General features: G+C 36.1%; 2 protein-coding genes across 8 annotated transcripts; both read right to left on the bottom strand.

Moving 5' to 3' along the window:
- Positions 1-245: 245 nt before the first annotated feature.
- ttc1 (tetratricopeptide repeat domain 1) lies at positions 246-11,042 on the bottom strand. Of its 7 annotated transcripts, none has more exons than XM_079585743.1 (10): positions 10,940-11,034; positions 10,717-10,828; positions 9,198-9,301; positions 8,065-8,610; positions 7,894-7,954; positions 6,721-6,833; positions 5,936-5,972; positions 5,611-5,759; positions 4,258-4,312; positions 246-1,683 (listed from the first exon to the last, which is right to left on the bottom strand). In XM_079585743.1, exons 4-10 carry the CDS (start codon positions 8,584-8,586, stop codon positions 1,550-1,552), a joined length of 1,071 nt encoding a protein of 356 aa, XP_079441869.1. In that variant the 5' UTR covers positions 8,587-8,610; positions 9,198-9,301; positions 10,717-10,828; positions 10,940-11,034; the 3' UTR covers positions 246-1,549. The 7 variants fall into 7 exon arrangements, with proteins under 7 accessions (XP_079441869.1, XP_079441871.1, XP_079441868.1 ...); XM_079585745.1 differs by adding an exon at positions 8,861-8,948 and having other exon boundaries at positions 268-1,683; positions 10,717-11,001; XM_079585742.1 differs by lacking the exon at positions 9,198-9,301 and having other exon boundaries at positions 268-1,683; positions 10,940-11,042.
- Positions 11,043-11,237: 195 nt separating this feature from the next.
- adra1ba (adrenoceptor alpha 1Ba) lies at positions 11,238-21,428 on the bottom strand. The gene is made up of 2 exons (XM_079585409.1): positions 20,184-21,428; positions 11,238-14,623 (listed from the first exon to the last, which is right to left on the bottom strand). Exons 1-2 carry the CDS (start codon positions 21,109-21,111, stop codon positions 14,052-14,054), a joined length of 1,500 nt encoding a protein of 499 aa, XP_079441535.1. The 5' UTR covers positions 21,112-21,428; the 3' UTR covers positions 11,238-14,051.
- Between the last annotated feature and the right edge of the window lie 219 nt (positions 21,429-21,647).

Raw genomic sequence — 21,647 nt, 5'->3', positions numbered from 1 at the left:
CCATAAGACTACTGACATCTGAGAAGCAAATTAAGACACACATTTATAGTTGGTCAAAATATTGGCTACTGCGTTTCTCACATTATTCTTTAGACCCTAGTATATTAATGTATATAGTTTATAAATAATAATGTAATAATCCTGAGGAACAAAATTCTGACCCTCTGTTGCTTTTTTTCTGCAGTGCTGCAACTCTGAAGAGCTGCTGATTGGTCTGTTGCCTAGAGCCAGTCAGATGAGAAGAGCCATCCAGTTGGAGAAGCAGGTGTAATGGAGAAATTATTTTTTATTTAAGAAAAGAATTATATATTTATTACAGTGAATTACAGACTCTCTCCACCTTTTTCCTGATCAATCATGCTGAAAAGAATTTTTCAAACCAGACTTTTCTTTGCGCAGGCTTTTGTGTTTAAAGCATGTGAAAGAACACTTGCGAACACTGAACAGCACAGAGATACACCCGTTGTGGATTCGAGGTGGTGATCCGGCACACATTAATGCAGGGTTTTTAAGATAACTTATAAAGATAAAAAAAAAAGAATTGATGTAAAAATGCAATAAATAATGCATGTGCTATGTTTCACAGTACAATTGCAGAGGATTGGGTCAAACTGTGCTTGTAGTCTTGGATGAAATCCCAGTGTCCTTTCCTTACATCTACACTCCTTTATATTGATAAATTCTGAGCCTTAATGCAGTCTAGACTGTACTTGAAGAGAGCTTGAAGTTTTCCACTCTGTGACACAGCATACATGAAATGATCAATGCAATCTGTACAGCGTTACAAATCACTCTGAGCCACAGTTGACTTTTTTTGTGCTCCCCTGCATTTATAAATGATTTTTAATTATACAAACAGTCAAACATGACAGCATCTTTTCTATCTCTCAGTCGCACAAAGCTTTTTCAGATTGCTCGCCTCAAGGTTTTCCTGTAATAGCCGTAGGGGGCATCATTCATTGCACATGCTCAACCTGAGTCCTGTAAAAAGGGAATTTAGAGCGAGTGAAGGACAGCTTGCGGTTGTAAATACTTGTGTTTCAGTGCAATCTGAGAGCTCTCCTGACTATACAAATGAAGATGGGGGTCATGGGCATACATTTGTTTTATTACTGTATTAAATGTATATCTCTTTATGAAATTAAACCTGTTTTTTTTTTTGCCTTGTACCAAACTGTGTGTCGTATTCTTTAATAAATCATGCTGTATTAAATACCTCAAAGAAAAGTCACAGTAGGCAATACAGACAGATCTCAAATAACCACTGGTTTAATGTGAACACAGGTTTGGTTGATTACTGCCATTATTCTCATTGTTCACGACTGACAGTCTGTGGGTCACTGATACCAGCTTCACTGCACACGTAACACTCTGACATGCTGAAAAAATGACCAAAATAATATAGACTTAAAAGCCACCTGACATGAACTGATTATGTAATTGGCCAAATCAAATGGAAACTGTCCGTGACGGGGAATATGATTGGATAGTCCGAACACTTGAACGGGGGAGTTGACAGTTTATCACTGTAATAACGGACTCTAGCTTGCTATCTGTTGTTGTTATTGGGATTCTGAACAAAGTTAACGGAGTAGGATCCTGTGGTATCTTGGTTGACCTGGAAGTTGGAGGTGGAGAGACCAAAGGGTCGTAAAATCATGTTGCCCAAGTCTTTCAGCTTACCTGAGAAGACAAAGCGAAAACAAATTATAAATATGATCTGCCGATAAAAAAAGCTAATTTTATTAATCTTCAATACACACACACACACCACACACACACCACACACACACACCACACACCACACACACACACACACACACTTCGGTTCAAAAGTTCAAATAGAAGTCTCTTGGGCTCACAAAGGCTGCACTTATTTGATCAAAAATAAAGGAAAAACTGAAATATTGTCAAATATTATTGAAAGTATTTAAAAATAACTTCTATTTTTATTATGTTTTAAAATGTAATTTATTCCTGTGATGCAACGCTGAATTTTCAGCATCATTACTCCAGTCTTCAGTGTCACATGATCCTTCAGAAATCATTCTGATACACTGAAAATTGCTGCTCAAGAAAAATATTCGAATTATTATCAATGTTGAAAACAGTTGTGCTGTTTAATAGATTTGTGGAAACATCATACATTTTTTTGATGATTACAAATATCAAAAGAAACAATCAATTTATATAGAGAAAATTGTGACAATTTAAAAGTCTGTCTCGTCACTTTTTTCTCAAATCTTTGCTAAATAAAGGAATTAATTTCTTTCAAGAGAAATCTTACTGACCCAAACTTTTGAACGATAGTGTCATTTTTATGAAAAAGGAACATGTGCATTGAACAAAAATATAGAATTAACTTTTGTTTGACCCTCCATTTGAAACAACCTCATTAAAATGCATTAAATAAAATTGAAATGTAAAGCACATATGACTCCGTACATCAATGATGATTAATTTGATTGGATTTGCAATTAATGAAGTGTTTAAATACATTAATATAAGCTAGGCTTCAAATGCAACTCTGAATTTGAATGAACATGTAACAGGGTCCCACTGCTCCACCATCAAGTTTCCTGGCCTGAAAAGGTTAAAGACTCTAACGTGATTATGGAGAGCTTTGTCTCTGTCTGGGACTGCAGTGAGATCAATATGAAGTGTTAAACAGAAACACCCTTCACTGTGAGCTGCAGTAAGTTCAGCCTGACAGCAACAGTGGAAAGCTGCTCTTTAGAGGAAACATACAGTGTTTGCAACATTTATAAATACCTTAAAACAGACAATAGCAGCATGTGCTCGGAGAAAGCACAGCAAAAATACCAGTAATGGAAACCAGAGAAAATTACAGACATCCACTAGTTATCATATTGCTTTACCTATTTTACTAAAGAAACATAGAGATGTTATTTTTTTAATTAGAGATCAGCCGATGTTTTATGATTGATAAAATCAGTACTAAATTATTAACACTACATAAAATTTGAAAATAATAATAATTATCACCACCATGATGTACATTTTGACAAAATGGAATAAAAGAGGAAGATTCAATCTTTCTTGTGTAATAGCTATCCATTTTCATTGTCCCATGACTGCGCTGTTGCGCTCTATTCTCATTTGTATTATGATTTTTTTTTTTTGTTACTAAAATGATAGTGTTGGCAAAAAAGTGTAGTGTTCGAGCTCAACCGATGTTGTTTTATGATTGACACCAATAGTAATTTATAATGTTTAAGTGTCTGATTACTGATGTGTAACCATTTTGCCATTTTTTGCTTTTTAAAAACCAAATAATCATTAAACATTAGATTTAAAACCATTTATAATAATCTATACTTATATTTAGATCAATATATTATTATTAATAATAATGGTAATAATAATAAATGCAAATTATGACAAAAGTGGAATACATTTATCCATCCCTCCAGTAATTGCACTAATTGACTGTGCTGTTGTTTTATACTGTTCTAAAGCCAATTTATGGACACAAGCCTTTGTCTCAATGCAGTGCAATTTACGGTCAAGTGAAAATATGTATTAAAAAAATGTCAGGAAGACTGGATTAGAGATTTCATATATGATATATGCAACATGGTTTTTTTTTCAAGCCAAGGTTCTTTGGTTTATGAGGACTCTTTGAAATATACTAAATAATGGAGTTGACTAGAACTTTCTAAATCGCAATACCTTTAATAGAAAGTGTTTCTTTTTTTTTTAGACAACCTTCAAAATATAAAATGAATAGTGCTATTACACTGAAACACTCAGACTGATGTCATCCCTTCGAATAGCCACAATTCTCGAGCCTTATGCGTGTTTCCAAATTACAGTACAGTCACAGTACTCTTTTTGGGGGGGATTTTATACATCACATTTGGTGAAGAAGTATTCGCCTCAGGAGAGGACAAAAGAAGAGGACATTGTGCATTTTTATTAAAATTCACATAAATATCTGTGTCCTGCTAACAATATGCTAAGATGAACCATATAATTAAGAGTCAATGATGGTCAGTACATGCATTAGCACTTAGTTTATATTTTAAATGCTCATTATTATGGTTTATTATTTCTACCCAGACTAATCGACTAATGGCTTACATGAACGACTAACAGTCGACTAGGAAAATCAGCCCTAGATTTGAAAAAAGAAGGGACCATAAAAAAATGCATAAAAACTAATCTATTGCCATTGTGTTTCTGACCTTAGGCCGACAAAAAATTTAAATACAAAAAAGAAAAATGTAAACTTACTCATCATCTCTTCTTTCATCTTCTCGTTCCGCTCTTCAATTTGCCGTGGCAATCGCTGAAAGAGAAACAAATGTTTTTCATTTGTTTTATTTATTCATCCTCTATAAACCTATATATTTTCTGTCTTACATTCTACAAAAACAACTCAATTTGAGGCTGTTATCCATCAATGACTTTTTATTTTTAAGAATTTAAGATTTCCAATTGACTCTGTAACACATACATTAGATGATAAATATATTGAAGTCTAAAGATGAGGACGAGTGTTCCTCAACCAGAAGGCCGGGGCCGCTGGGGGGCCTCAGCAAACTTCCAAGTGGTCCTCTAGATAACTTAAAGATTTAAAATATGACAAAATAATCTTTAAAATAAGCTAAACCACTACACATCAATAAATTTCATATTAACAACCAGGATTTCCACGGATTTGTGAATGATTTCAGTAAATCCTATGCATGCATGGATGGATCTATATTAGGGGTGTAACGGTACATGTATTCGTACCGGACCGTTTCGGTACAGGACTTTCGGTATGGTGCACATGTGTACCGAATGCAATCATACACGTAAATTAGGCTAGTTTTGTGTGCGGAACATACATCAATTCCGAGTTTCCACACGAGCATATTAAGTGTCGGAAGTCTCCGCGTTGCACTGATCAAATCTGATTAATCGTTTTTGTGATTCAAATACATGTAAAATATTACCATAACATCTGTCTTCCTGTGTGCGGAAATTTGTTTATGTTGCTGTGACAACGAAACACGTGCAATCGCGCCTGTGTTAAGAGCGCTGATGCGCTCATCTGTGGACATTTCCGAATGCCTTTCTGTTAAAAGCGGGCTTTCCACACAAACAAACGTACATGTGTCATTAGTATGAGAAAAAAAAAATTGGATTTTAACTCTCGGGTCGGGCTCGGACATAAATATCGCATAAATAAAGATCACCACATACACGGCACGCTCGCTTTAGCCCAGCCTCTCGCTAGCTAGCGTCATGGCCAATATTGGTTTGAGAGTATTTTATTTAGTGGAGAACTTTGCAGCAGTATTTTATTTCTTATTCTTTTTTTATTTGATATCTTTTTTATTTATTAGCCTAACGTTATATTTTATTAAAAAGTGTGTTTAAAAAAAGTGTAAACAAATTGTTAAAAAAAAGTTTATAATAAACAACCAGCAGTTTTGCATTTCTATCCCTTACTGTACCGAAAATGAACCGAACCGTGACTTTAAAACCGAGGTACGTACCGAACCGTGATTTTTGCGTACCGTTACACCCCTAATCTATATATATATATATATATATATATATATATATATATATATATATATAGATAGAAACACTCACCATACAGGCCTCTCTAGCTGCAGGGATGCCCGGGTCTTTCTCCAAGACAGCTTTGTAGTCCTCTAGAGCTTCATCAAGCTTTTCTGTCTTCTCGTAGAGTTCTGCTCTCCGCAGAATGGCACGGACATAATTTGGATTCAGTTCTATGGCTGTGGATGACAAGTACAATACACATTGTATGAAACGTCTTTGTTTCAAATCACATTTCCCCAGGAAAAGGAAATAAAGATACACATCAGAGACAGAAAATAAAAACAGCCAGTACATGCATGTTGTGAGACTTTCTCTAGATACAGAACACAATGTGTACAGGATATACTCTCACCTTTAGAGCAGTCACTGATAGCGCTGTCTTTTTTATCCTGTCGGATCAAATTAAAAATAAAGTTAATATGCAAAACTATGAATGAGTAAAATAACACACACTGGAAGAATTGGGCATTAACTAATGCTAAAGCCAAAATGTTTCTTTGTTCAAGTAATTTACTGGTCAGGCGTTATTGTTAACTAGCAAGACAGTAAGGAGAAAATGACACTTTGATGGATAATTTAAATATATTCTGTAATCACATTTTGGTGTTGTATTAATTCCGCCGTCACAAGAAAACGCTGCTTGGATAGTTTCAAGATGGTTGAAAATAATTAATAATACAATAATAATTTAAATGTTCATATGTTTATTCTTGTTAGAAGATTTTTTTTTACTGATTATTAACACAAATTAATCATGACAATCCAAATGAATTGTAATTGTATTAATTATACCATTGATGAAAACAAGCTGATACCAAGGTAGTTTAGGCCTACAATTCTAACATAATTTTTCATGAAAAATTATATTGGATTGGATATTGGATCCAATATATATCCAATATTGGATATATTGGATATTGGATAGGGGGCGCTGGCCCAAAAAAGGTTGAGAACCACTGCTTTAAGCTATATCTATGCAATTCAGTACTGGAAACAAACACTAAGTGTCCTCAGAGGACATCTCTTTAAAACGAACCTTTAAAAGGTTTATAAAGACAGTGCACACTTCACCCACTCACCAGAAAATAAAACAGAAATATACATTCTGTATCTGTACAAAAAGAAGCAGAAGTTCACCTGATGCAAGCGTGCGGCAGCTCGATTGGAGAAGAGTATGGATCTCTCTTTACTGTAGCACACAGGACACACACGCAGGGCGGCCGTGTAAGACTCCTCAGCATCTACATGCTCTGTAAACAATCACATGTCAGAAGATCATCCACAAACACAAGATCTTTAATATGTGTATGAAGCTTCCTTACAAAACGAGGGGGTTTTCAGCCAAAAATGAAAAAATTATAGCATTATTTATTTCTTATTGGTATTTTGTTAGAACATACAATTTGTGAAGAATAAAGAAAGTAGCTCTTTTCATTTTGATCACATAAAACCACCAGAAAAGTGTTATAAAATTAGATCATAAGACATGTGCACTATATTCAAGTTTTATAATAATGTTGGGAAGGAACACCAAGTTATTCAATGATTATCATAATATTGTGCATAATTACTTCGATTTTGGTGTCATTCTATGCATTCAGATTTGACTTGAAACAGACTATCGTTCAAAATGTGGGGCTCAGAAAGATTTTTGATTGATTTTTTAAAATAAGTCGCTTATGTTCCATCAAATGTACATTTATTTGTTCAACAGAAGAAGCAGAAACCGTAACAGTATGAAATATTATTACAATTTAAAATAAGTTTGAATATATTTTAAAATGCAATTTATTCCTGTGATGTTAAAGCTGAATTTTCAGCATCATTCCTTCAGCCGTCAGTCACACGATCCAATATGCTGATTTTGCTGCTCAAGAAACGTATTATTATCAATGTTCAAATTCCAAACAGTTGTGCTTGTGCTGCTTAATATTTGTGAAAACTGGATTTTTTTAGGCTTCTTTGACAAACATAAATCTTTTTTCATATTATCTGTACTGTCTTTACTGTAACTTTTGGAGAGAAAAAAAATGTACGTACTGACCTCAAACTGTTAGTAGTGTATAGTGCACAAGTTACAGACTACTTATATATAAAGTCTCATGTCTCTGCTTTAATGGAGTCTTTTATAGAGCATGTGACGAAGTGTCACTGTTTTGAAAAGAGCCGTGTAAGGACTTCAGATATTCTTATTATTTTTGGTGAACTATTCATATGGAAACAGAAGTTAGAGCCACTTCGCAGATAAAATAGGTGAGAACGGGTTACGGACAGCAAGAAACGATTTATCTTTGCCTGGGATTGCCTTACCTCCACTCTTGAACTGCATGTTGCCCTTCTCCTTCAGCTCTAAACTCTCTTTTTGTCTGCTCTGTAATTAGAAGTAATAAATAATAAATATCAAGAGACAGTGAGCACATCAATGACAATGGCATGAAATATGGTACAGGCTGAACTGGATGTGAAAAATAATATGAGAACCTCTTTTTCTTCTTCCGTCAGGTCTTTCTCCAGCTCGCGCAGGTATTCCTCATCATACTCCGTCACCTTGACCTCCTCTTCTTCTTCTTTAAATTCTGAATCTGAGTCACTCTCTCTCTTCTCATTGTCCTCCACAAACCTCTCACATTTCTCCTGTTCTTCATCATTGTCTTCCCCAGGATCTCCTGTTAATGAGTCATGTCTCTTTTCAGCCGACCTGTCCTCGTGCTCTTCAGAATCCTCTGATGATGTGTTATCCAAACACAACCGGTCAGTGTCATCCATGTTTTCTAGGCTCTCAGTTTCTACGCTGTTGTCTTTTTCTGTCCCGGCATCTGACTCCAGTCTATCGCTGCGAGGCCTCTCTGAGCGTTTAACGTCAGTGTGTCCATCTTCTCCGGGTAATTTGTCCTCACAGTCATAGAAACAGTCTTCTTCATGGTCTGTAGTGGTTTCTCTGGCCTCTGACACTTTTAAGCTGTTAGCCATGGCGGCTGAGAGCGTCTCGGACTCCGTCTCCATCTGGAGTTGTGCTGTCACCACAACCTGAACAGTATTTAAGTGGAGCAAATGTAACCATCAAACCATATTCATCTCCTTCAACAAACCAAAACAATTTACCATAAAATGATAATACATTTAGCCTATTTGGGAAAAAATACAGCATATAAAGCAAGTATTGAATCAATCTAAAGTACATACTTCAGCTTATAGTACCATGTGCAGCTAAATGTGCTGAAATATTACAACAGACTTTGAATCGCCGTGTTGTCATCAACATAAATGTCATGCTTACTTCAGAGCTGGTAAACCTCGTATAAACATAGGCTTAATTTATAATGGTATGTTTCTTCAGCATTGCAGAAACTTCATTAAATAAAAAACTGCAATCACAAAAACAGTCGACAGTGAAGTAAGTTAAGTTATAGTAGCGTAACGTCAGATTAACAGGTTAAAATCAAAATATCAGTCAAAACATAACGTTACTATTAGCACATGTGTTAGCAAGACTGATTTCACTTCAGCAGCTCTGCACTCGGCAAACACGAGTGCATAATTTTAAGTTTGACTTGTATTTATAATACAAACAGAACATTTTAGGTAAAAACAATCACTCAGTACTTCTTCCTCACCTTCTAGAAATGAGCCATAACGTCTCTTCCGGTTAATCGCGCACTGCTGACGCATGGGCAGAAACGGATTCTGGGATATGTAGTTCTAATTCGTGCATACATATCTAAAAGAGTGATATTAAAATCACTAAAAACATAAACGTAAAAATATATATCTGTATTGTCTTCATCATTACAAACATTTTCCATAGTGACCAAAAACAATAGTTTCAAAGAATGAATGAATGAATAAATATAAATACCATTATTTTTTTGTGATATTTGAATTATAAATATAAATATATACCAATAAAGTACATATCAGCAAAAATGGGACATCAGGTAAAGTGGGACAGACATTTTTCAGTATTGATTGTGCTTTCAATATCAGGAGACAATTAAATGTACATAAATATATACATAAGTAAATAAATAAAATGACAGAAAGATTATGATTTATTTTATTTTATTAGCCTAATAAATATAAAGAATATATAAGCAAAAATGGGACATCAGGTAAAGTGAGACAATCATTTTTACGATTAATTGTCTTTCAAATATCAGGAGACAATTTAATGTAAATAAATACTTAAGCAAACAAACACAATTTGTGCTTCAAAATTATTATGTTTACATTATGGCTGAGAATATAAAGCTTTAATCAGCGCTCTAACATCAGTTTGCAGAAACTATGGCTACCATGACAATGTTTTGTAACTATGGGCCGTATTGTTTATTGTATTGTATGGTTAGCATGTAGGGCTAGTTGACCCTGAGTGTATGTGCAACAGTGGTTAAGGCCAGCAGAACAGGAATACTAATATGAAGCCAGACAGAGTTTTGGCAGTCTTCCTCTCTCATTTCCGAGTTCTCACTTGGGCAGCTTGATGTGTTGAGGAGCTGAGAAAATGACATGATAGACAGTTCTGGCTCGTACTGCAATGTGTCTCTGTCTGGCTCGCTTTTGGGCCACCTGGTAGATCCTGGCATAGCAAGAGATCATAAAACCCACTGATAGAAATAAATTGACTTTGAAACTTAACATATAAGCCCATATTTTTAGTGTATGACTTCATGTTTTCCACTGACAACAGTGAAAATAAAAGGACAGAGAAGGACCAAGATAGTAACAGAAGTCTGTGTGACATCCTGGAATGCTCATGCAAGGTCTTGTGATACATGTGATGTGAAATTTAAATATAGAAACAGAGGCGAACGTGACAGTCAGGGGAAAATAAGCAACACACACACACACAAACTTTTCAAATGTCTAGCAGACCATCAAATAAAGCATTACAAGCAGCTGCCAGAAGTGTGTAGCCAATAGAAGTGAGTCACAGAAATAAGGAGACAAATATAAAATGTTATTGGGAAGTGATGCTATGTTGCAGTTGCATTAAAACAATAAAGACAGTGTGATATCGAAAGTGTTTTTCCTGTAGATTTGTCTTCATTAACCTTCCTTCCTTGTGCAAATGAAATGACATCAGTTTAAAGGGATAGTTCACCCAAAATAAAAATTCTGTCATTAATTACTCACCCTCATGTTGTTCCAAACCCGTAAGACCTTCGTTCTTCTTCGGAACACAGATGACGATATTTTTAAGGAAATCTGTGAGATTTCACTCGCTCCATTGACAGTCTACACACAACTGTTTCAAAGGGTAGTTAAGACATCATTAAAGTGATCCATGTGACTCCAGTGGTTAAACCTAAATTTTAGAAACCTCAATATTTGTTTTGCGCAAAAAAATATAATTTACCACTTTATTAACAAAATATTAATCTCCAACACGTGTTCACAAGAGCACCACGGCGCATGCGTGTTGTGCCGATGCGAGAGCAGACGTTGTTGCATGAGTGCGTGTTGGAGATTCATATTTTGAAATATTTAAATATCTTTTTAAAACATAATTTTAAATATCACAGATACAATAGGGCTCATCATATAGCATATGAAACACCCTAATACACATCCTTGAATGTCTTTTGCATTTGGTATCAGCTTAAAACTTTTATGTCAAGCAGACACTAAAAGACTTTCATATTTTGGTTTTGTTTAATAAAACACAATAACTTACAAAATCACGGCAACAGGGGCCTTCACAAAGGAAATTTATTTCTTCATTATGCACTTGTCTTGAGAGGAAAAAAAAAAAGTCTTATAGCACACAATATACCACTTTAAGGGTGACACATTTTATATGGTCCACTTAGTAAAGATAATAGTAAAAACAAACAAAGAGAAATTCACAACTTCTCTTTTTGCTAATGATGCACTAATGTTTCCTTTAAAAAAACGTTTGCACAAAAAAATTAAGGCTGAATAAAATTTAAATTGAAAGATATTTTTCTATATCCACTGAATGTTTGAGATCGAATACATGAAGAACCAATGGCGATGTTTTCTTTTTAAGTAAGTCTTGTACTTGTTGTATAACACATTTACACCTCGAAAGAATCCAATTTGCAGGTTCAGAGCACATACAATATGTTGGTTTGTGCCTTGAATTGTTCAGTCAAACATAAGCTTTCATGCCATCCATTCATTTGTTAAAAAGTGTGCTGTAAGGACCCAAAAGCACAACCAGTTTGGACACCTGACATCCTCAACACCTTCACCTATTGAACTGGAGATCACAAGGCGTCATGGATTTATCTCAAACTGTGAATCTAACAGAATAATCTTGACCAGGCCAATAAGCATTATTATAAAACTGACACAACCTGAATAACATGAAGATCAAAAAAGGGATTTAAATAAAGGAGGTGAACAGACCAGTGAGCAAGTCATACTGAGTTTTTATCAGTGCTGCTCACAGCTGTGCACAGCAAGTCCAGGTGCAGAGCTGATCCCTTTATTCATGCAAACGTTATCACAGCCACTACAGTCAAACAGGCCAAATATAGACTCTTCATAAACTACTCATTTAAAACAGTATTTACACAATAATACACAATATGGATGTTAACCCCCTGAGGCTAATTTTGGTATAACCTCAGAATTCCATTCCAGATTTTTCACAGACATGTATTTCTGCAAAAATTAACCTCGCAAATCTAGCAAAGTTCTTTTTTTATATTCATTATTCACTTACAGAGTGCAACAGCTGGGTTCCGGAAGTAAAAATCCCATTCATTTTTTTCAATACAGGAATTGATTTTTAACAAATTTATAAACCTTTGAAGGCAGACTTACTGTGAGATACGAGGTGTTCATCGACGATTATATGCTTTTGTTGAAACAATCAGCCTGCATGATTTCAGCGTATTTTTTTTAAATAATCTGACCGTGAAATTCCTGGTGAAAAACTACATTACCTAGGATTCTGCAAATAAATCAACACCAATCAGAGATTCTAAAAAATAACTTTTTTATGCCTGCCCACTCCCATGAAGCGCTGCGAATGATGTGATAGAGTCAGTCTCTAAGCTCTTAAACTAATTACACGTAATCAGACTACTTTTTTCAAGTAACGAGTAAAGTAACTCATTACTTTTAGCCTACATTTACAGCAACATATCGGAGTTAATTTTCAAATAAGTAATGCAGTTTAATTGTTTACCATTGACTGACAGCTCTCCTGTCCTCATGTTAAGTAAAATGTTGAAGAGCAAAGGTGTGTGTTTTGTGAAGATGATTGGTATTGTAGTTCTAGGCAATTTACTCATCTCACATGCACAAAAACAGATTCACTATTCCTTAATGAATAAAAAACAGTAAAATGCAAGATATTAAAAAGCTGCAATAATTAAAATGTTAAATATGTAGGCCTATGTATTTAATCTCACTTTATTAACCAATGTCTTTGCTGTTGGCCTTTGATGATCCAATTCAACCAAAATGACTTTAGTTAAACATCATATTTGTGTTTAATTTTTTGTTTTGTTTTTATTGCTGAAGTAAGACTGTTGAACTTTTATTCTCATTTCACGTTTGGTGTGAAAGAGCCTTTACATTTCTAAAAAATATAACTTTTGTTATTATAAAAAACATAAAACCAAGTTCAGCACAGGACGGTGTGAAAAGTAAGGCAACATATTACTTTCCATAAAAAGTAACTAATGCAATTAGTTACTTTTTTTAGGGAGTAACGCAAAATTGTACCGCATTACTTATTTTGCAATAACCATAAAATATATTCTCTCTCTCTCTCTCTTTTTATCAGTGTCTTTTTATCCGATTCATCGGTAATAAAAGCTTGTAGTGCTGTGATTCGCCCTAATAGCTGGTTGGTTTGGTTCATGGCTTATAACTTTTTAACAAAGACGTTTTTTTTTAAATCCCTATGAGAAAATAGAAGGAAAAATACTTCTGGAACCAAGGCTGCTGAAAAAGTGGACGGGCACTAATGCCCGCTATTTTCGTCATCATGCATGGCAACGGGGTCAGACTGCTCAGTGTAAAACCATTATTTCATGTCCACAGTCTCGCTGTCTCTCGTTTTACACAAACGCAATTGCCGCCATCTTGCATCTTAGCTGCCAATTTGTGAAGTCTGTGTTAATATAGTACTGTAATATTGTTCGCCTTGTTGCTAGGTCAATTGATTTGTGCATTGCACTAGACTATTTTTTTGTTAGCGGTTAGCTTTAAGTCAATAAGCAAATAAAATGATAAAATAATTAACTCAAATCACGTCCACGTATTTATTTACTTAATCACGTCTGCGTTCTGATCACCTTGTTGGGGTTTATTTTGAAATAATTACAAGCTGACTGTACATTATCCCTTACATAACTACTGCAACTTTCAAGTGAAACAATGTAGACATGCATGACAAGAAGCCCAATGTATTAATGTATCAGATCTGTCCGGGGAAAAAAAACTGAAAGGCTGAAATCACTGGCATGTAAGTCACTCTTGACACCAAGCTAGATAGTAGTCTCAGGTGCGGTTCTAGATATTGGCTCATGCTCTGTGTCTCGCTTCCCATTCTGTCCATTGGCATGCTGAGGTCCTTTGGAACGGGTCCCACTGGGGAACAGCGAAGCCATCCTGGTAGATTCGCAGGGACTCGTCGCCCTAGAGCTGGATCTCATCATACCAGGAAAAGGGCTCCCAGATAGGGAGGAAGAGGAAGATGAGGTACATGGACCCCAGCCTGGAAGAAGGCCCGATGCTGGACGAGAGCCCACAACTCTGCTGAATAATGTTGGGCTGGGGTGCGTTGGGGCCAGGGTCTGCTGACTGCCATTCATGCAAATGGAGCTGGTGTCTGTGTAGACCTGCATGGCCGAGCCCGTCTGGACGCGGTAGTTGTACGCCCTCCAGCCCTGTTGTTTCCTCTGCTGACACTGGCACCTGAGGATCCGAATGAAGGCCAGCTTGAACTCACGGCTGTAACAGGGGTAAATAATGGGGTTCAGGCAGCTGTTGAAGTAGCCCAGCCAGAAGATCACTTTGAATAATGTTTCAGGAGGTCGTAAACTGGTGTTAAATGACCCTACAAATAGAGGAAACGAGAGGTCATTTTTTTGGTGAACAATCTGCATGCGTAGACTTTTTTCATCGGTCACCAATAGATGGCAGACATTACCAACTCACATGTATTCTCAGACACACAACTAAATCTTTCTTCCACATTTAAGATTAAATCAGCAGTGTTATCTTAAAGAACTTGAAGAATCAAAACCATCAAGATTTTTTTTGTTAATCTTAAAATCTTCTTGACAATAGTTATATCCCCAATTCTCATTAGCGTTATGCGAACATATTATACTTGATTTTTTGTTTTGTTTCCTTAAAATCCGCATTAAAGGCACTACAACAAATATTATCACAATGTGTACAGACATTAGATTTTATTACTTTACACTAATAATGGATTTTTTTATTATTATTCATTTGCATTTTGATAATGCAAATGGAGGAAATCATAATTCTCATTAAAATGTCACAATGGCAAAAAGTCTGCATACTGTGCAAAAATCATAGGCATGTTAGTATTTTCACCTAAAAAATGGTTTTAAGCCAGTTATTTATATATTTTGCTGTACATTTACATTTCTAAACCATCATCGAGTCTGTCGGTGATTACATAAAGAAACAGTAAACTAAATCCAGAAGAACTGCAGCAATGTCTCCAAGATGCTTGAAGAAACATACCTGCAAAGCTACAGTATGTGAAAGGTTTTAGACACATGTGTAAAAATGATGTAAAGTGAGGATGCTTTCGGAAATATTGTAATAAAGAGATTTATTTATCAAATAACTTCTTTTAACTAAAATCAAATTAATATTTGGTGACCGCTCTTTGCATTTAAAACAGCTTTTTTGCCATGTTGTACAGTTTTTCAGGTAGCTTTACAGGAAGGTTTATTCAAGCATCTTGGAGATATTGCCACAGTTCTTCTGGATTTAGTTTCTTCATGTATTCACAGATAGACATGATGATGGTGAGATCAGATCTCTGTGTGGATACCGGCTGTGCATACAAAAATCTCACTGGATTATTACAATTAATGGCAAAAGGAATGTTTGGAAATGTAAACTGATATTTCCTACTGACACACTAGCAAAATATATAAAATGGCTTAAAACCATTTTTGGGGGTGAAAATACTAACGTGCCTAAGAGTTTTGCACAGTTATATAAACAGTATTATAATTTTAAATAATAAAAATAGATTTTGGGGTGGAACATATATTCCATGTTCTTGACTGGTTTCGTGAGATTAATATTTTTCCGGTCAGCCTCTAATTCAGCATTAATTCGGTCTCGGTCTTAAAACCTGTCTATTTTTGAACACTCTCATCCTGCCATAAAGAGCATAATTTGAATAACCTGTTCTTAGCTGTGCACTCTGTAAGCTTTTATTAAAATGGTTATCTTAAGTTCTTAAATTCCCAAAACCTCATAAGGAAGATTTATAGTGCTTTTATGATTTTACTCCAGCTTCAACCAACTATCTATTTAAAGCAACAGCCAAAAAGTCTGGCACATCTAAAGGTGCCATTTTCAAAATTGAAATCTTTCTCAGGTTTCCACTCCCTCGCTCTCAAAACATTAAATAAAAGGTCACACAGATCCATCATGCTTTTCCCAGACTCTGACTATAGTTCATCTCCGCTAATGAGTTTACTAACTCACTCTTCCCTGAGGAATTGACCACGTTTTCAATCTTCTGTAAATGCCTGATGTGCAGCCCGTAACCTTTTTTTAGCTCAAGTCTCCTTCACTCTGGTCTGATCTTACTAATAAGACAAAATAAGTCAACAAGACATAACTCTGTTCAACTGAAAGTTTATATGTTTTATATTTTCAATAAATCCTCTTTTTTTTTTTGCTCGGAGGAACAGGATGCATGACTGAAGCGAGAGATTATTTGGTTTAATTTGCTAATGGTATATCAGTACAAGTCAGAATGAGACTTGGGTTCATTACCACACTTCAAGAAGAGCCACAGGTGTGAAGCCTTGCCCTCCGGTCAGCTTCTGTCTCTGCCAGTAAGTGAATTATTCCGTTACGCTAAGATGTTCTCACCTCTTTCTTCTCTAAATCACATGTCACTCAGACATCTCGAAGCCAGAGCATCTAAATGAAGACAATCTGCACTATAAGAAGTCAACAAACAATCTTACAGCAACCTTGTTTCTTTAAGGAAGTGTTTTCAGTTCTGTTGTCAAGCTGGCATTTTGAGAAACTTCGCCGCACGTGACAGGATTGTTAGCTATTTACTTAATCCGTGATTAAATAAAGACTTTAGACATCATTGCCCAAAATGTTTCTTATTTGAGAAAAAAACATTACGCGACGGATAAACTCGCATGTGGCCTGGTGGCAAAGACATTGATTTTTCAATGATCTGTATTCACTCTGTTTTCAATCTGCCATTCAGAAAAGAAAACGTGTTATTCTGCAACATAAAAAAAGTTAATTAATGTTTGCAGGCCTTTTAAGCTAAAGCAACACTCAGAGTATTTGTGGAAATAAAGCATAATTATTATCATGATAACAATGAGAATGTTAAAGGAAGTCAAACGTTGCCTGCGCACATCAACCATCATGACCAAATTTTGATGCAATGCAACCTTTTCATATACCAGTTCACTCCAATATTCACAACATGGCATATGAAAACAAAGGCTGCTCAAAGAAGGGAAGTTAACTCCTCAAGGTCAAACACATATTTGCCTTCAAAATATTTCCTTACTCATTTGCAGGAAAAACATATCGGCCCATCTGCTAATTTGACCCTTTAGAAGGTCACTGGGAGCTGAACTTACAGGTCATGAAGTGAATCTAGGAGGTTGATTCAATTTTGACCAGTTTTTTTTTGTGGTGGGAATGGTACCTCTTCTATATTCCCACACCTCATCAGAAAATTCTGGGTTCAGATAGGGAGTGAGCCTGGGAATGAGAGAGCTCTGAAGACATTGGCATCTCCAGTGCATTCCACCAGGAGACCTCAGCAAGCTTCGGGGACCAGCTCTGTAGTAACTCATCCAGTGCTAAAATAAATGACCACACGTCAGGTTAACACGACAGACGTCGCTTTCGATTCAAACCGGCGCGCGAGTCAAGGCTTCATACATTGTCAGCGATTAGAATATATTGCAAAAGAAAAAAAAAGTGAGGTCATTTATTATGTGTTCCACTGGATCTCGTTCATGACAGAACTCAACACTCTTTTCCGTGAGTAAACAGTATTGAACTTTAACAGTTTAAGACATTTTGGACTGGGAGCGCTGAGATGGCTACCACAAACAGAACCTGAATCAACCAATGAAACGTTTGAGCTGGAGACGTGTGGTTTTTCCTGGCAACAGGATCACATTCTAAAGTGTCAGAAGTGGCACAATCTTGACATTCAATCTATTACTGCTTATGATTATTTTAAATCATTCCAATAGCGATGTGACTGTGCAACCGTTCCACAACTGTCTTGCTTGTTTTTATTACCAAAATAAACAATAAATATATATTTTAAAATATAATTTAGCATGCTAGGCCTTTTTTACATTACATGGTCTATTGCAATGCATGGAGCAAAACCAGCAAAGTGCCATAATGAAAGAGTAAGAAAGGCCTAAATAAGTATTTACATAATCGATATTCCCTCTCTAAAAGTGTGATAATGTGCAATAAATCTACATGACATGTTCTACAGCCGACAAGAATATTTAGCATGCATTCAACTGTTAATAATCAACCTCAGGAACGGCTGTAATTGACGATAAATTCCATAGAAGACACATGCTGTTACAAATATTTATAAAAATCGAATTATTGTGGTAATGTCACATGGGTTTGTCTCTCATTTGTCCAACAAGGTTGAACTTTATCTCTTATCATACTAATGAAATAATGGGGCAGACTGTCTCTAATCGTACACCCTGGACTTCTTTTTACCAAAACAACAATACTTGTGCATGAAATATGTGATGCAAGTGTGGTTCTGTTCTGTGTTTAGAAATATAATTAGGATGATACACATAATGACTGAATGTTGAACATACCGTATTAAAAATGTGGAACAGATCATGAGCTTCAGTTTATAGCTAAGTCATAGGTTTGCTGCAATTTATAAACTAATCTGACTGGTAGGAGGGCACTAGACCTCGATCAGGCTGGTACATTGGCCCACCAAAAACCATGTTCTAAAAACACAGAAAACACACAAACATTTTAGCATATAAAGTGCAGCAAACATATACTATAAACCTAAAACCACTGTTGTACTTCGTGAACTGTCTTAAATACAGTTTAAAGTTTAAGTTAAGTTTAAAACAGTGCCTGTTATTTTCACATTTATATTATAATAAATATTGTTTTGTTACATGCAGGAGGGTCATAGTGAAAACACCACAGTGAAACATTTAAAGGGATAGTTCACCCAAAAATGAAAATGATGTCATCATTTACTCACCCTCAAGTTGTTCCAAACCTGTATGAGTTTCACAAAAGAAGATATTTTGAAGGATGTTGGTAACTAGACAGTTGACGATAGCCATTCATTCCATTAAAAAAATAAAAAATAAAATAATAATAATAATATGGAAGTTAATGGCTATCGGCAACTGTCTGGTTAACCAACATTCTTCAAAATGTCTTCAACAGAAGAAAGAAACCTAATACAGGTTTGGAACAACTTCACTGTAAAAAATTATCGTGATTTTAACTGTAAAAGACTGTAAAAATGCTACAGTGGAAAACTGTTAATTGGTTAACAGAAAGTTTCCGTACTATATACGGTTAATAACTAATAGATCTAATGGTACATTTAATGTAATTTTACAGTAAAATACTGTTAAAGTTACAGTTTTTGGAAGTGAAAAAGAACAAGTCATTGCAATTTACAGTGAAAAAAGTAAATTAACATTCCCACAATTCCCTGCGTGACACTTCACATTAGATGTATTTTTGCTTCTTCACAAAAGTGTTTTTTTGTTTCTTCATAGTTTTTCTTAGATGTTTCTAATCAGTTATGTATTAAGGTTTTATGTTACATGTAATGTTTTTCAATTAATGTTAACAGCATTTTTAAAATGTAATGTTTGTTACCATGATGTTGTTTAGTGTTTGTGTGAATGACACTGTGCAGCTTCTGTGGATTTTATATTAACATTCTTGTGGAAAAGGGTTTTTTGATGAGCTTTGATTCATCATGTGACTCTCATCACCTCTGTGATTGTCAATGTATTACAATGGTACAAAACAGATATTAATACTTCAACAGGTCAGTAAATGAACATTATATCAGTTAATGAAATACGTTGTTTATTGTAAATTTAAGTTAAGTCTGTAAAACCTAAAATGTTGCTACCGTATTTGTTGCTGTACATTTTTGGCTACCACAGCTGCCAGTTTTTTACTGTAAATTGGACAGAATTTTGTTGAGCGTGAGTAAATGACAGAATTGTCATTTTTGGGTGAACTATCCCTTTAACTGAAATGTTTAATTTGTTGACAATGGAACTTGTGAAGGTGTGTGAAGGTGTAATTATACTTAAAAGTTTGTCTTTCGATTTTTGGTTATAGGATAATCAATAAAACATACGTACCGATGGGTAGTACGAGGAAAAATGGTAACCAACACAGAATGAACATGCCCACTACAACACCAAGCGTTTTAGCAGCTTTCTTTTCTCTGGAAAACTTAAGTAATTTGACTGTCAGTGAGCTCCTCATGTGGCCTTTGCTGCAGTCATCCTGCGTCTGAGAGCCTTTATAATGGATCCGGAGCGTCAGCTCATTAGAGTCCATGTGCTCCTTCATCACTCCGGCCTCGAGGTTTTTAGTGGTTCTTTTGGCAACTATATACACGCGGAAGTACATGGCCAGAATAACCGCTAAAGGGATGTAGAAGGAGCCGAGCGAGGAGAAGAGCGCGTAAAACGGCTCCTCTGTGATGAGGCACACAGTGTCATCCTCTGAAGGAGACTCTTTCCACCCGAGCAGAGGTCCTATGGAGATTACAAAGGCAAGAACCCAAATACCCAGCATGGCCAAGAGCGCCCTTTTCTCGGTCACAATGCTCGGGTACTGCAGCGGGTAACGCACCCCGATGTAGCGGTCTATGGAGATTACGCACAGGCTCATGATGGATGCGGTGCAGCACAGCACATCCACCGCAGCCCAAATGTCACAGAAGATCCTCCCGAATACCCAGTAGTTAAGAATTTCACGGGTGGCAGACACCGGCAAAACAGTTGTGCTCAGCAACAGGTCTGCAATGGCTAAATTGATGATGAAGTAGTTGGTTGGGATGCGCAGGTGCCTGTTGCACACTACGGAGAGAATAACGAGAATGTTGCCCACGATAGCAAACACAATAAAAGCGCCCAGAACCATGCCCAGTGGAAGCGCGCGGCGGAGGCTGAACGAGCTCGGCTCGGTCCCGTTTCCCGCGGAGCTCGAATTGTGCACGTCGGACAGTTCGGAGGAAGCATTACTCAAGAAGTTCACGGAATGATCTGTATCAGAACTCATCTTGCCTCTGCAGTACCTCCATATCAAAGTAAGAGCAGTTTTCACCTTCAAATGCGCAAAATGTTATTTCTGTATTCCAGAAAAAAAGATCAGACATGAAAATGAACAAGTCAAAGGATCCGGTTCTGTTGCGCAACAAGCGTGGAATATAAAAAGTCCATAATTATAAAGGTTGTAAAAAGTCCAGTTGAAGATGTGCGTGTCCACAAACTTGGTTGGCTGAGTTCTCCGCAGTGTCTCTCCCGGTGTTCCCGCACTGCTTCTGACCACTCCTGCATTCACCACCAAACCCCCTCCCCTGTGGAGACTACAGACCTGGCAAAGAGGTACATCTTCATGGCCTATTAACCTGTACACATATGGCAAGCCGTTGTAACCTTCATTCCTTAAAACCTTTACATCTATGTTACCAATCCTTGTTAAGTAATCCAGTCTTTTCAGTTTCATCAACTACAGTACTAATTACATTTTTAATTAGTCATCATTAGTACTTATTCCTTTGCTAATCATATTTGCCAGTCAGTGTTGGGGAAAGT

The sequence above is a fragment of the Phoxinus phoxinus genome, assembly GCF_949152265.1.
Source record: "Phoxinus phoxinus genome assembly, chromosome: 17".
NCBI classification, from domain to species: Eukaryota; Metazoa; Chordata; class Actinopteri; order Cypriniformes; family Leuciscidae; genus Phoxinus; species Phoxinus phoxinus.
Note: the sequence above shows the minus strand (reverse complement) of the source record. Positions and strands in the feature narration are given on the sequence as shown.

Bases quoted from the DNA above. Each gene is read 5' to 3' on its own strand.
- ttc1 (XM_079585741.1), bottom strand. From the start codon at position 9,252: ATGCGTCAGCAGTGCGCGATTAACCGGAAGAGACGTTATGGCTCATTT. The intron at 8,611-9,186 runs GTACTGAGTGAT...AATACTGTTCAG, and splicing joins TTCTAGAAGGTGAGGAAGAA to GTTGTGGTGACAGCACAACT. The intron at 5,760-5,935 runs GTGAGAGTATAT...TGTCATCCACAG, and splicing joins TATCAGTGACTGCTCTAAAG to CCATAGAACTGAATCCAAAT.
- adra1ba (XM_079585409.1), bottom strand. From the start codon at position 21,111: ATGAGTTCTGATACAGATCATTCCGTGAACTTCTTGAGTAATGCTTCC. The intron at 14,624-20,183 runs GTACGTATGTTT...CTCTATTTGTAG, and splicing joins TTTCCTCGTACTACCCATCG to GGTCATTTAACACCAGTTTA.